At 42.7% G+C, this 13,522-nt stretch overlaps 1 protein-coding gene across 1 annotated transcript in view; it reads right to left on the bottom strand.

The window, feature by feature from the left end:
• LOC104255676 (collagen alpha-1(XV) chain) overlaps positions 1–13,522 on the bottom strand; it is a 160,915-nt gene that overhangs the window by 83,223 nt on the left and 64,170 nt on the right. Inside the window, exons 7-10 of the mRNA XM_059836098.1 lie at positions 12,879–12,997; positions 8,109–8,237; positions 7,456–7,482; positions 4,754–4,816 (exon numbers count right to left, since the gene is read on the bottom strand). Coding sequence (XP_059692081.1) covers positions 4,754–4,816; positions 7,456–7,482; positions 8,109–8,237; positions 12,879–12,997 — 338 coding nt within the window. The remainder of the gene's footprint in view (positions 1–4,753; positions 4,817–7,455; positions 7,483–8,108; positions 8,238–12,878; positions 12,998–13,522) is intronic.

Genomic DNA, 13,522 nt, shown 5'->3' with positions numbered 1-13,522 from the left:
AGCCCTATATTTTTAAGGCTAATATTTTGAGTATGGGGTTTTTTGTGCAATTTTCATGAAATAACATGACAACTATACTGCGACCCATCAGCATGATGAGTATTTGAAATTAAAAAGCCTGCTGGGATCGCACTGAGGGAGCATGTAGAATGAACAGAGGCAACCTATGCACAGTCTCATCTTGCAGCATACTGGGAACAGTTAACAACCGATTCTACCCCTGAAGAGTGCTGAGGCATTATCTGAGAGAGGTCTATTTGACCAGCTGAATGTGAGCCAGCAGTGTGCCCAGGTGGCCAAGAAGGCCAACGCCATCCTGGCCTGTATCAGAAACAGTGTGGGCAGCAGGAGTAGGGAGGGGATCGTGCCCCTGTACTCGGTGCTGGTGAGGCCGCACCTCGAATGCTGTGTTCACTTTTGGGCCCCTCATGACAAGAAGGACATTGAGGCGCTGGAGCGTGTCCAGAGAAGGGCGACGAAGCTGGTGAGGGGTCTGGAGCACAAGTCTGATGAGGAGCGGCTGAGGGAGCTGGGGTTGTTCAGCCTGGAGAAGAGGAGGCTGAGGGGAGACCTCATCGCTCTCTGCAACTACCTGAAAGGGGGTTGTGGTGAGGTGGGTGTTGGTCTCTTCTCCCAAGTGACTAGCGACAGGACAAGAGGAAATGGCCTCAAGTTGCGCCAGGGGAGGTTTGGGTTGGATATTAGGAAAACTTTGTTCGCTGAAAAGGTTGTCAGACACTGGAACAGGCTGCCCAGGGAGGTGGTGTTCACCATCCTTGGAGGTATTTAAAAGATGTGTGGATGAGGTGCTTAGGGACATGGTTTAGTGGTGGGCTTAGCAGGGTTAGCTTTACAGTTGGACTTGATGATCTTAAGGGTCTTTTCCAACCTAAATGATTCTATGATTCTATTTGATATGGGCCAAAACATTGTCAGGGACCATGCTTGCAAGTCCGAACCATCAGCAATTCAGTCAGTTTCTGAGCCTGTTTCATTTGGCCATGCAGATGTAACACTTGTTGCTGGAGATCAAAATGGTTGCCTAACAGTAGCTGCAGCTGCAGCAGCTGCAAAATAAAGCTTCTTTTGCTAATTTGCACTTTGCTGATAAGTAGAAGAAATGTAAACAACCATGATCTTGAAATCTTTTCCATTTGCTTCGTTTTCATTAAAAGCAGTCTGACTGATTTTACGGTTTACTACCATGAATTATGTATGTATGTCAGTACCAAGCATCCTGGAAATGACTGTGGTCACAAGAATGACCAAAGCAGATTTGCAGAAAACTGCAAATGACGTCAAATGATGTTTAGGCTATTTTTTTCAGCTTTTTCACTGTGTGATTGACAAACACTATAGGGGAAATTGAGCCTTTGCTAGAGGGGCTATAGGAGTTCCACAGTGCAGAAGAACCAAAGGATGCTCCTGGCAAGTGTCCATAGAGAGGTAAGGCACAATCTGCATCAGCTCTGTATCAGGAAAGAAGAATGTAGAGAATTAGCCAAATGGGGAGAGAGGCTTATAGAGAACCATGGGCTACAGACACCTGTGTAGCCTCTGGGCTATGTCCAGAGATTCTACTCCTGCGCAAGGGCTTCAGCAAGTCATGGAAAGGCTGACAAGTGTGTAGACGTGTAGTCGTGAAGGATTGACCAATATTCCAGACACGAAGTGTCTGAGACCAGTGCCAGCTCAAATGAAAGCATGAATCCCTGCCACCAGTGGGGCTAAGCAAGATGGTACCTTTCCTCTCAAACTGCCATACCACATGTCATCAAGCTTAGGAGGAGGTACTATTGCTGCGTGTCACCATCCCAGTGATGGCTCTCCAAGAGCAGAACAGCCATTGTTTCACTCTGCCGTGCAGTCCACTCATGCAAGGGAATAGTGAGTTAGCAGGCTCTTGAGTCCACGTAGCTCCTGGGGCAAAACCAGCCTGCTCCTCCCACAACACAGTGAAGTGCTGCCCAAAATGGGCAACTACTGTGACATTAATTCCTAACTTCTATTGTTCATCACTCAAGACCTTGTTAACTCATTTGTTGCAGAATATTTTTCCTTGAGCTATACTTTGCCTTTGAGTTATACCAAGATATATGTATAATTAATTATTAATACTACATACAGAATTGTTATTATTAGTAAAACCTAGAAACTGTACATTACTATTCTCAGTGGTGTTTGTGTGACTTCTCTTAGAAGCAGTGAGCTGGCTGGGCAGTGCTGTAGAAAATCCATCTCCGTTGGTAAGTGATTGTATTGGTTACACATTTTGGCATGATATGAAAATACGATGGAGGTTATTCAGAAAGGAAGGAAAAATCATCTCATACTGCCATCATGAAGAGTGTTGTGGTATTTACGTGGCAGCTCTTAGTACTGAATGCCACATAAGTCATAGCAGTGACATCCACTTGCAAATTCAGTAGTCATTTTGAGGGACCCATTAGAGTGGGGACAGTTTTAGGTACATGACTGCTATAAATCAGTGCATGCTACTCTTTCGAGCTTTGGAAACCTTAGCCTAGTCTATCTTGTACTCTAATAGCACTATGAGTTATGCCACACTACTTACAGTATGCTACTGTTAAAATATATCTGGAACTGCTGGAATATTTTTCAAGTGAGATTGGTTTAACGGGCATGGTGGTGTTGGGTTGATGGTTGGACTTGATGATCTTACAGGTCTTTTCCAACCGTAGTGATTCTGTGATTCTGTGATTCTATGAATGGCACTGCAGTTCTTGGTGGTATCACAATCACTTCTTTCAGTGTCTGAACCACAGAACACTTAGATGATACCATGCACCAATTGCTGCATTGCCAACAGGTTGAGGGAGGTTATCCTCCTGCTCTACTCATCTGAAGTACTGTGTCCAGCTTTGGCCTCCCCAGTGCAAGAAAGACAGGGACATACTGGAGTGAGCCCAGTTAAAGGCCAGAAAGACAATTGAAGGACTGGAGTTTTTGACTTATCAGGGGAGGCTGAAAGAGATTAAACTATTTAGCTGGGAGAAAAGATGACTTGGGGGGATCTTGTCAATGTGCATACATATGTGATAGGTGGCAATGGAGAAGACTGAGCCAGACTCTTGTCAGTGGTATCTAGGGAAAAGACAAGAGGGTATGGGCATAAACTGAAATATAAGAAATTCCATTTAAATGTACAACACCCCTGTTTTTACTCTAAGGGTGATCAAACACTCGAACAGGTTACCCAGAGGGGTTGTGGAATCTCCGTCCTTGAAGATATTAAAACCAAACTGGACACAGTCCTGGGCAACCTGCTCTAGCTGCCTCTGCTTTGAGCAGGGATGCTGGACTAGACAGTCTCCAGAGAGGCCTTCCCACCTCAGTGATTCTGGGATTCTGTGATCCATGCTGCAGGTTTTAGCACTGATGGAGATGTAAGCAGCACCCTGTCAAAGTCCTCCACCAATACCACAGTCCTTAATCTGGAATTTACTTCTCATTACTTTTTTCCCTACAGTCTAGAGTCTTCTGATTGCTGCTGCTAAACTCTGCCAGTGCTGTGCAGGGTTGGGGATAGGGTGAAGAGTGGGGAGGAATGGAGAGACAAAGTGGAGAGCAGAGACTCCTGGCTCAACAAGTGCATCAAACTGCCCTTTGCTGCTCTGAGACGGCTCAGGGGTTTCAGAAATGAGGCTCTGAAATGCCTGTACAGAGCACCTGTAACGCCTGTTGCCAACTGATTTAATGTCTTACTGATAATGTCTTACTTCCCAGCCTATCTTTCCTGAAGAGCCTGTATCCATACACTGCAGCGCTCCAGTTGTGAGCTATCCCCAGAGAGGTGATAGCCCTGTAACCATGCATGGACTTCTAAGTCCTCCTGTTTGTCTCCTCGCTGCCTGCTTTTGGGAACATGTACCTGAGACGGGTCCCAGACATGCTGCTTTCACCAGGGGAGGGCAAGAGTGTCCCCCATCATGTTGTACCTGAGATGCTTCCTGACTGCCGCACATGCCTTCTCTTCTCTTCAGCTTATGATAACCCTTTGCCCAACATATCTCTCCATTCCAACTGACAGGCTGTTCCGCTGGACAGAGAGACGGGGGGTTGCCATGCAGTCTTGTGACCTGATACCTGTACTGGAGACTAATTTTACTTTCGAAATGATTCTGGACCCTTTCAAATTGAATCTGAATACATCAGGTTTATATGGGTTATGTTTGTGAATTTATGAAGCCTGAATTGTTTCGGTAAACAGATTAAACGAATTATTAATTTGGCACTTGGAGTAACTGGCCGAATGCCAATTTTGTGTACAACATGTGCTTTAATGCTAGATGAATCCATTATAGATCGCTTCAGCTCAGAAGTGGTACAAGTTCTTACTTCAGATGGTTTAGCTCTTATTTCAATTATGTTCATTTCATAAGAGTAATATGATTATACTGCCTCTGTTAAATCACTTAGCCAGTGGAGTAAGTTGCACTGAGCAGTTATACATAACAATTGACTTCTCTTTATTAAGTGTTAAATATATTTTCCTTAGCTCTCCTGTGAAAGCTTAACTTCTTCTACTGCTGAATTTTATTCATATTCTTGAAAAATCCTTATGATTCTGTTATGGTTACCCTTCATGCAGATTCATGGGTGAACAGCAGGATGTTTAGATTCTTCCTGTGATTCCCTATTATTATTATTTTTTCTCTCAGTGTACCAAATTAACACATGTCAAAGCGTAAATGGTACCTGATTGATTGTTGGTTTTCAACAGGTCACGTACCTTTTCACCTTTTAGGCCTGCTTTTCCTTTCAGTCCTGGCAACCCCTGAAGTCCATTTTTGCCCTAAAAGGAAAAAAACTTTTTAATTAGACGTTATCTTTTATACAGGTTAAACAGGTTGTACACTTAGCAGCAGAGGCTGCACATAAGGGTGCTGGATTCTAACTCTTGGTTTGTGCAGTGGGAGGAGATACAGGACTTACACCTCCATGCAGCTGGCAGTGCACAAACTCTGCCTCTTGCCGCATCTACTCTGCCCACAACAGAGTGGCAGTGAAGCCTTTTGGGGGGATACAGATGGAAACACTTGGCAGGCTGCGTTTGGATTTCACAGGACCACACAGCACTGATGACAAATATTTTGAAAACTATAATGTTGCACTAGAAGAAATAGTGACAGCTGTCTGAAAAGTCCTCTTCAAATTTTCTGTCTCTTAGCCATGTACTTATCTAAGAGGTAAGAAAGTCTTCATTTATTCCGAAGTTGCTGAATATGCTTACAGCAGGTAAATTCTGGGCTAGAATTCTGCCTCTTCCCTATCCACTTTCAAACTCTGAGAAAATGAGCACTTGGAAGAAATCTACTTTTAATTTCATACAGAAGTGATAGGCAACAGCCAATAGTGAGATATATTTCTAACACACTACTGCAAACTGTTGCCCTGAATGCACCAAATCAAACCACTGGCATTAGCCTGTTCCCACCTTCTACTGAAATTCTTTTTGCCTTGACCCACCTGAACAGATTCAGCTCCTACCAAGTAGGATGCTTCCTGAGGACATACATCTGACAGAGAATGTGTGGTACTACATAGCATTTCACCCCATTTTCCATTCTAAAATTCACCAGTCAAATTAATCCCAAATAACCTTTCTATAGATATTCATCTTATCTACATGTAACATGCACAAGCTCTTCCTATAGAGGCTTGATCATTGGCTAGAAGGAACTCCCACCAGCTTTAAAGTCAGTGCTATTATAAAGTGGTGCTATTTATGAATTCAGTTAGGACACTGGAAAAAAACTCAGAAGGCAAATAAACTCTATTTTCCTTGATGGCATTTTGGAAATCTGGACAGCTGTGATTATGGACTCTACTGCTTAAGTTTTAGGGCTGTACTAATTTTAAAGATGGATTATATAAACTCATTATGGAGAAAAATGTATCTGTAAGACTAAAAGGTTTTTTCTCCTATTATTTTTTTTCCTGTAGAGTAAATGGTATCAAGTTTCTAGAAAAGTGGCAAACACTAGGCCAATATAAATCTAGCGCATACTAATTTTATTGCTCAGTGAAGCCCCATCAATCCAATAGCAAAGTTGCATAGGTATATGCAAGATTGGAACCCAGCTGCACAGCAACAAAACAGTATCTATAAAAAACACAGGACAATGGTTCATTTCACAAGATATAACAAAATGTCTACGATAGGAAATAAGATTGTTTTACAAGGACTTGTTTACAAGGGCAAACCAATTGCTCTTGAAGCATTCGAATTACATTTGAAGAATTTCCCCATTATTTTGGTTTCATAGAATTTTCTTTGAAAATGTTCTGCTTGAAAGTAGTCAAGACTTCTGTTAATAGAGAAAATGTAACCCTCTTGTCCATAAACACCATAATGACTCATAACCTGAGTTTAGGCTAAATATTTACAAAACCAGCTACATTTCTCTGAACGTACCAATGCATGCAGGCAGCATTCATGCAGGAGCTGAATAATGCATCCCATGAATGACTACTGAATTATTTCTTTAATATCTTAAAACATACTGGCTTCATTTGAGGTTCACTCGCAGGGGGCAGGAATGGGCAGGAATTTCACAGCAGCGGTGCACGGCAGTATACAAAAGGAGGAGCAGGCATGGTGATGATGACAGCCCCCGGGTGGGAAGGTCTCAGAGAGGGGAAAGATGCACAAAGTGGCGGCAACAGATAATGCGTAAGGAAACAAAGAAGGCAGGTAGTAAAGCATCCTCAGAGGACAGATAAGCAACAGCAGCTGAGGCACTCATGGAATATGACAGCTAGGGATTTGTTATTGTGTGCATTGCTGGGCAATACTTGACCATGGAGCATCCGTATACAATCTGTCAATGCCTCGCGGGGAACTGAGGTATGGATGGGAATCGTATGGAGAAGGGAGGAAGGAACAATACAGGAAGATGACAGCAAATGTGACAGAAGAGAGGGTAAAATAGAGGAACGCAGAGAAAGGAAAGCAGGAAGGATAAAGCAGAAGGTGCTGCACAGGAGTTGAGGGGTGAGAGGTACACCTGGAAAGTTAATAGCAATTGAGGTTAGGAGCAGACAACATGGCAGCATGTGTCTATGAAGGGTCAATGAAGCACTTCGTTTTGCCCTGGAAGAGGTCTGGGTCTGAGTATGTCCTCTTTTTTAATTTCCTCTCTACAAAAAAGCCAACCTCACCAGAGCTGGACTCCTGGTACAGCTGCTTATGGCCTGCCAGGCCTCTTACTTTCTTTGCAACTGGGAAATCACAAATTTCTCATAGAAACCTGGGTCCCCCTCTCTTGGCAACCTGAGGAAGTCAACTACAGCACCAGAGCTGCCTTCTGAAGACAGCACATGGAGAAAGCACTTTGCTGCTTAAGCTTCAATGAGGCTGAGTCTCGGATAAAAAATGTTGTTAGGTTTTTTTTCTTCAGTTAACCAAAATATGTATAAAAGAGTACTTACAGGTAATCCATTTTTACCAGGAATGCCCTAAAATAAAGCACCTTTGTTTGAAGGGTCAATAAAACATTGTAACAAAGAAGCAACACAAGAGAAAAGCAATTACCTATAGCTTGGTGTGTCATGCAGTGACAAAATAACAAACCAGAACTGTAACAACTACTGGGTCACAGCGTGATCCGTTTTGCACCTCTGTTTAATTGGATACATCTTGCGCTGGTGGTTCGGAAGGATATGAAGTGTGAACCATCCTGGACATACAAAAGCCACTGAAGGAGGCGTGTGAGTTCTGAAGTCCAGCAGCTTTGAAGACGTTCACACACGACAGCTGGGAGGGTGGTGCCGCACTGCAAAGGCTGCCCGACGAGTTTGTGGAATTAACACCCGAAGAAGGTTAGTATGTTGGCACATCAGTTGTTTGCCTTGTGCTTTCTGATGACTGCCTCTCATCAGGCCCTTGTCTAGCCACTGACACACGCGCAAAGCAGATATGACACTCCTGAGTTGATTTGGTGGGGCTAAAACCCCATGTTGTAGAAGTATAACTGATGACAGTGTGTGAGGCTGTGGAGTTTCAGCCCTTTATGCATGTGTGATGAATGACTATGACCCTTTCTAACATACATACATTCTTTCAATAGACAGAAAATACTCACAGGCTGGCCATGTTGTCCAAGTTTCCCTGGAGGTCCGGGAGGTCCTTCATCTTTTTTCTGCACATCTTCTACTCCTGGCCTTCCTGGAGATCCTGTGGGCTCAGCCTCTCCTTCCTGACCTTTCTGGCCCTGAGTAATTAAAATGTGAAATATGAAAAATATGTTGCCTTGCTTTTCCCATTTTTCTCTCCCTTTTTTCCCCTCTCTTCCCTCTCTCCTAAAACCCCTGCTTTGTTCAGTGGAGTCAGAAAACTGTTAGGCACTACACAAACAATATACTTCATTCAGCAAAGGCAGTCCATATTAGACATCATTCATGCAAGTACAAATAAATTGCTCATTGAGCTGGAAAAAACGAGAGCTGGTTACCTAGATGCAAATGACCATAGTCTAATTTAATATCTGCACAAATCTGCACAGTCTAGATCAATAATGTAGGTTTGAAAAACCCAGTTGCACAAACTCAGTCTGTCTGGGAGAAAATTGTGAGCATTGAAAAGAGATGTTTAGGAATGCTTTAGCCAAGTCCCCTGAGATCTACAACTCTAACAAAAGAGGGAAAAATTATGGAGACGATAATACTGAGTACTATTGAAAGGCATTTAAAGAATAATGCAGTCATCAGGCACACTCAACATGGGTTCACAAAGGGAAGGTCCTGTTGAACTAATTTGATATCCTTCTATGATAAGGTCACCCACCTAGTGGATGAAGGGAAGGTGGTGGATGTAGTTTTTCTGGGTTTTAGTAAGGCTTTTGGCACTGTCCCTCACAGCAGCCTTCTGGACAAGTTGTCCAGCTGTGGGATGAGCGTGTTCATGGTGTGCTGGGTGAAGAACTAGCTGAAGGGCAGAGATCAAAGGGCTGCAGTGAATGGGGCTACTTCTGACTGGTGTCTGGTCACCAGCGCTATTCCTCAGGGCTCAAGTCTAGGGCCAGTTCTGTTCAATATTTTTATCAATGATCTGGATGCAGGAGTTGAATGCACCATTAGCAAGTTTGCTGATGATATCAAACTGGGAGGTGCTGTTGACTCTCTTGAGGGACAAGAGGCCCTGCAGAAGGATCTAGATAGATTGGAGCATTGGGCTATGATTAATGGGATGAAATTTAACAAGTCAAAATTGCCAGATTCTGCACCTAGGAAAGAGTAATGCTGGGCACAAGTCTAAATTGGGAGAGGAGTGGCTGGAGAGCAGCCCTGCAGAAAGGGGTCTGGGGGTGCTGGTCGACAATAGGCTCAATAGCAGTCAGCAGCGTGCCCTGGGAGCCGAGAGGGCAAACCGCAACCTGGGGTGCATCAAACACAGCATGGCCAGCCAGTCAAAAGAGGCGATTATCAATTATCCCGCTGTATTCAGCATTGGTGTGACTTCACCTTGAGTATTATGTGCCGTTCTGGGGCCACCATTTAAAAAGGATGTGAAGGTCCTTGAATGTGTCCAGAGGAGGGCACCAAAGCTGGTGAAGGGGCTGGAAGGCATGTCCTGTGAGGAGCAGCTGAGGACTTTGGCCTTGTCTAGTTTGGAGAGAAAACGACTGAGGGGCAACCTCATTGCTCCCTGCAGCTTGCTGAGGAGGGGAAGTGGAGAGGGAGGTGCTGAGCTCTTCTCCCTGGGATCCAGTGATAGGACGGTGGGAATGGTTCAAAGCTGCGCCAGGGGAGGTTTAGACTTGACATTAGGAAGTATTTCTGTACCGAGAGGGTGCTCAAACCCTGGAACAGACTTCCTGGAGAGGTGGTTGATGCCCCAAGCCTGTCAGTGTTGAAGAGGCATTTGAACAATGCCCTTAACGACATGCTTTAACTTGGTCAGCCTTGAATTGGTCAGGCAGGTGGGCTAGATGATCGTAGTAGGTCCCTTCCAACTGAAATACTCTTCTCTTCTCTTCTCTTCTCTTCTCTTCTCTTCTCTTCTCTTCTCTTCTCTTCTCTTCGCTTCGCTTCGCTTCGCTTCGCTTCGCTTCGCTCCTATCCTATCCTATCCTATCCTAATATAAAATCTAAGTGTGAACATAATGACTGCTAAATCAGCATGGTTTTGACTGACAAACAGCTCATAATTTTATTTGTTACGTGTGCTTGGTAACAGTAACACTGTTGATCTGACTTTAGCAAATTTTCCTGAGGGGCATTTGTCTGAGTTCTATACAACACTGAAAAAAATAATGCTGGGCCTAATCAGTGTCACCCATATTAATTGGATTACAAATTGCGTAACAGGTACAATGGAGATCTTCTACAATGTTAAATTACAGGAAATAGGGCCACTTCTACCATGTACTCACAAAGACCAGTTTTCAATGCAGTAACAAATTTTTTAATTATTATTTTCTAAAAGATTGTTCATTAGGATATTGTATAACCAACTCGGGTATCTATGTAGTGAAAAGGATGTGGAAATTGGAATAATTTGAAGAAAAAACTTGTAAAGATGAGTAAGTAGCAAAATTACTTGTCACAACAAGTTTAAGCTTTTTGTGTCACATCAAGACTGGATTTTTATTTAAGAAAAATAGCCCCAAACTGAAAAAAAATAGATTGTAAGAACAATAGTTCATCCTGACATTAAAATTGTTGCTTTTGAAAAATGTGAATGCAGGCATGAAAATGTTAGAGGAATCGTATTTGGAAGTCCTCCAACAAATATTAAAGCCTCTTGTATGTCGGCTCCTATGGATGATCCTTAATCTAACGTTTCACCATTTGTTATAATTTACCACCATAAACACAGAAACGCTAGAAGACCCTGTAAGGAGCAACCTTAAACACTTGAATAAAACACACAATTTAGAACTCTAGAATAAAAGTTCTGCCATTATTGATGCTGTATGTTTTCTGGCAAACAGAAGCAGTCATAACCGACTGCAGTTTCAAGCAATATGAAGAATGGACTTTGGCGTAGGAGTCACAAAGGCAAGAGGAAGGAAAGGTGGTTGTATTTATTTTCTGCTCAGAAAAATCTGTGGTGGCTGATGGATCGGGAATGATAACCAACAAGAAATGTACTGCCAGCTGATTAGTTTGAAATATGTCAACAAGTAGGGCAAGCATTTGAGTAGCTGGAGCCCTCCAACTCCCGGGATTCCAAATGAGGGGCATACGTCATTTTAATTTGCAGAATCACAGGAAATTCAGGTTACACATTACCTTACAAATGCAATAGGCACAGTGTCTTTCAAAGCCCAGTATCTCACCAGAGAGGGTGACTTTGGTACCTATGGCATAGCCCACCCCCTTTGGGGTTTCTAGTGCCTGAAGTCGTGTAGGCTGGAGTACTCTCTATTTGGGAGTTAAAAGGGCTGCCGTTTTTCTTAGCACTGTGTGAACCTCAAAGCAGAGACAGGCTACAACCGTGCATTTTCCTTTAATTTCCTTGTCTAGGAGCCAGACCCACAGGAGTCTACCCAAAAGGGGTATCGAATTTTATAAGGGGTTTGACAAAAAGTGATTTTGACAATGTGACTAGTCTCGATGCTTTGCCTGTAATTTATAGTTATTCCTGGTCCTGGCAGAATTGAATTGCCAGTTAAATTAGAGCCCATCTTTTTCAGAGTTTCCTCTGTTCAGTAGTGTACAACTCACTTGATGGCGGCACACGCACTTTCTAGAATCTCTTTTTCCATCAGGAGGGATCCTGAAAGGAATTCCTGCTTGGATGCTTACAACAAGACAGCCTGACCAGGATTTTTGGAAGGCATCTCAGACAGGTGAAAGATGTCCAGATATCGCCTCTTCCAGAGTACTTCTAAACGATGTGCTGGCAGCCTAGAGAGAAGCTAGGCATGGCTGTAAACAGCATTTATTCACGCAACTGCTCTGACACAGACATGAGTAATACAAGGACCCCAAATGCCTTTACTGACTTGCCTCAACTTTGGTCCTTTATAAGGCCGCCTGGGGGTGGAAAGGTTGTTCAGTCTAAATATTTTTTTAGTCAAGGCATCTTTTTATTGTGAATGCCAGGAAAGCTGCTGGTTACTTTTTAAACGGATTTTTCATCTCATGGTGTTCATGTACGCAGCTGGCAGGAGGCAGCATACGCTGCTTTCTTAAAGAAATAACGAGGAGTTGCAGACACTTTTCCAGTGCAATCCACGCAGTCATTCCCTTGTCAAGGCATGGAATACGGGATCAACCTCTTGGATGGTAATTCAAGTAAGAATGGGTTTATAAAGGGATAATTTGCATAAGCTATTTTCAGATTAGTCTGTGGGCAACTAAGGAAAGCCAATGACATATATTTAGGCAAGGATTCCTCCAGAGTTCAATGTGTTTTAGTGTTAGTCTTCTGTTTGGATCACCTGATAATGAAGCGCTGTGATGATGAAGTGCTTCTTTGCGCTTGGTACTTCACACAGAAGCGCTTAGTGAGCACTCAAAGGGTGTAATTTTAAATCTGTTCCTATGCCACACTTCTGCGAAGGAAGCAGGACTTTCACCTGCAAGGCAGTTACTATGAATAAGACCGAGATGCCTGCTTTTAGGGAATAAAAATTGTGGGCTTTTACGGTGAGGATTTATGTTGGTTATTTTGTTTCTCACTTTCTTAAATGCAAAATGAAAAAATGCAAAACTGAAAGAACAAATTTGTTTTGTTAGTCAAAAATTTCAAGCCCATCTCAATAGTTTACATCCAAACTTCTGTTTTGGCATGCTGCTAAGATGGAATAGATAAAGGTACCAACTCAGAAAAGCACCTAAAATTCATATGTTTTCGTGCTCTTGGGACAAAAAGATAAGGCATATGACAAACCCACTGTACAGACCTCCCCTCTGCTTACTCCTGGCAAAACACTAGCACCAGAGCCATCTTCTTCTCTTAAGATTTTCTGTGTGACAGTGGTAGACTCACTGTTGCCTTGTCCCGTTTCCACGACAGCTGAACCTAAATGAAATAATCACTTATTAATGAGAGACAGAGCAAAATAAAACCCATCCAGAGGTATTTATCAGAGCACAGATGCTGCAAGTTGTATGAAAAAAAGAAATTATTTAGATTATGACCAAAATACATTCCAAAGATTAATATTAGTCATTTTAGAACTCTGAAAATTTTAAAAGGAAAGAAAAAAAGAAAAGTGAGAATAAAATTATAAAACAAATGTTTATTTTAAGGACAAGGACTGTATTGCATCATCGTCTTTGCCTCAAGCTCTAGTCTAATGGTTGCCTATTTTTCATCTATATATCATAAAAATTAAGAGGTAGGTACAACAGGTACTATCTGAAGTATGTATGAAATTTAAATAGGAACATTGTCTTTGGCCTTATTGAGATAACTAGCTTTACTTTTTGTCTTCTAGGAGTGCACTGAAATTGTCTTACTAGTGGAGGACTGGATTCCTTAGTGCATTATGCCCTGCTCTTTTTACTTCACTGCCTGCACTTGCACCCAAAACCCCCCATCACA

The sequence above is a fragment of the Gavia stellata genome, chromosome 3, assembly GCF_030936135.1.
Source record: "Gavia stellata isolate bGavSte3 chromosome 3, bGavSte3.hap2, whole genome shotgun sequence".
In the NCBI taxonomy this organism is placed as follows: domain Eukaryota; kingdom Metazoa; phylum Chordata; class Aves; order Gaviiformes; family Gaviidae; genus Gavia; species Gavia stellata.
Note: the sequence above shows the minus strand (reverse complement) of the source record. Positions and strands in the feature narration are given on the sequence as shown.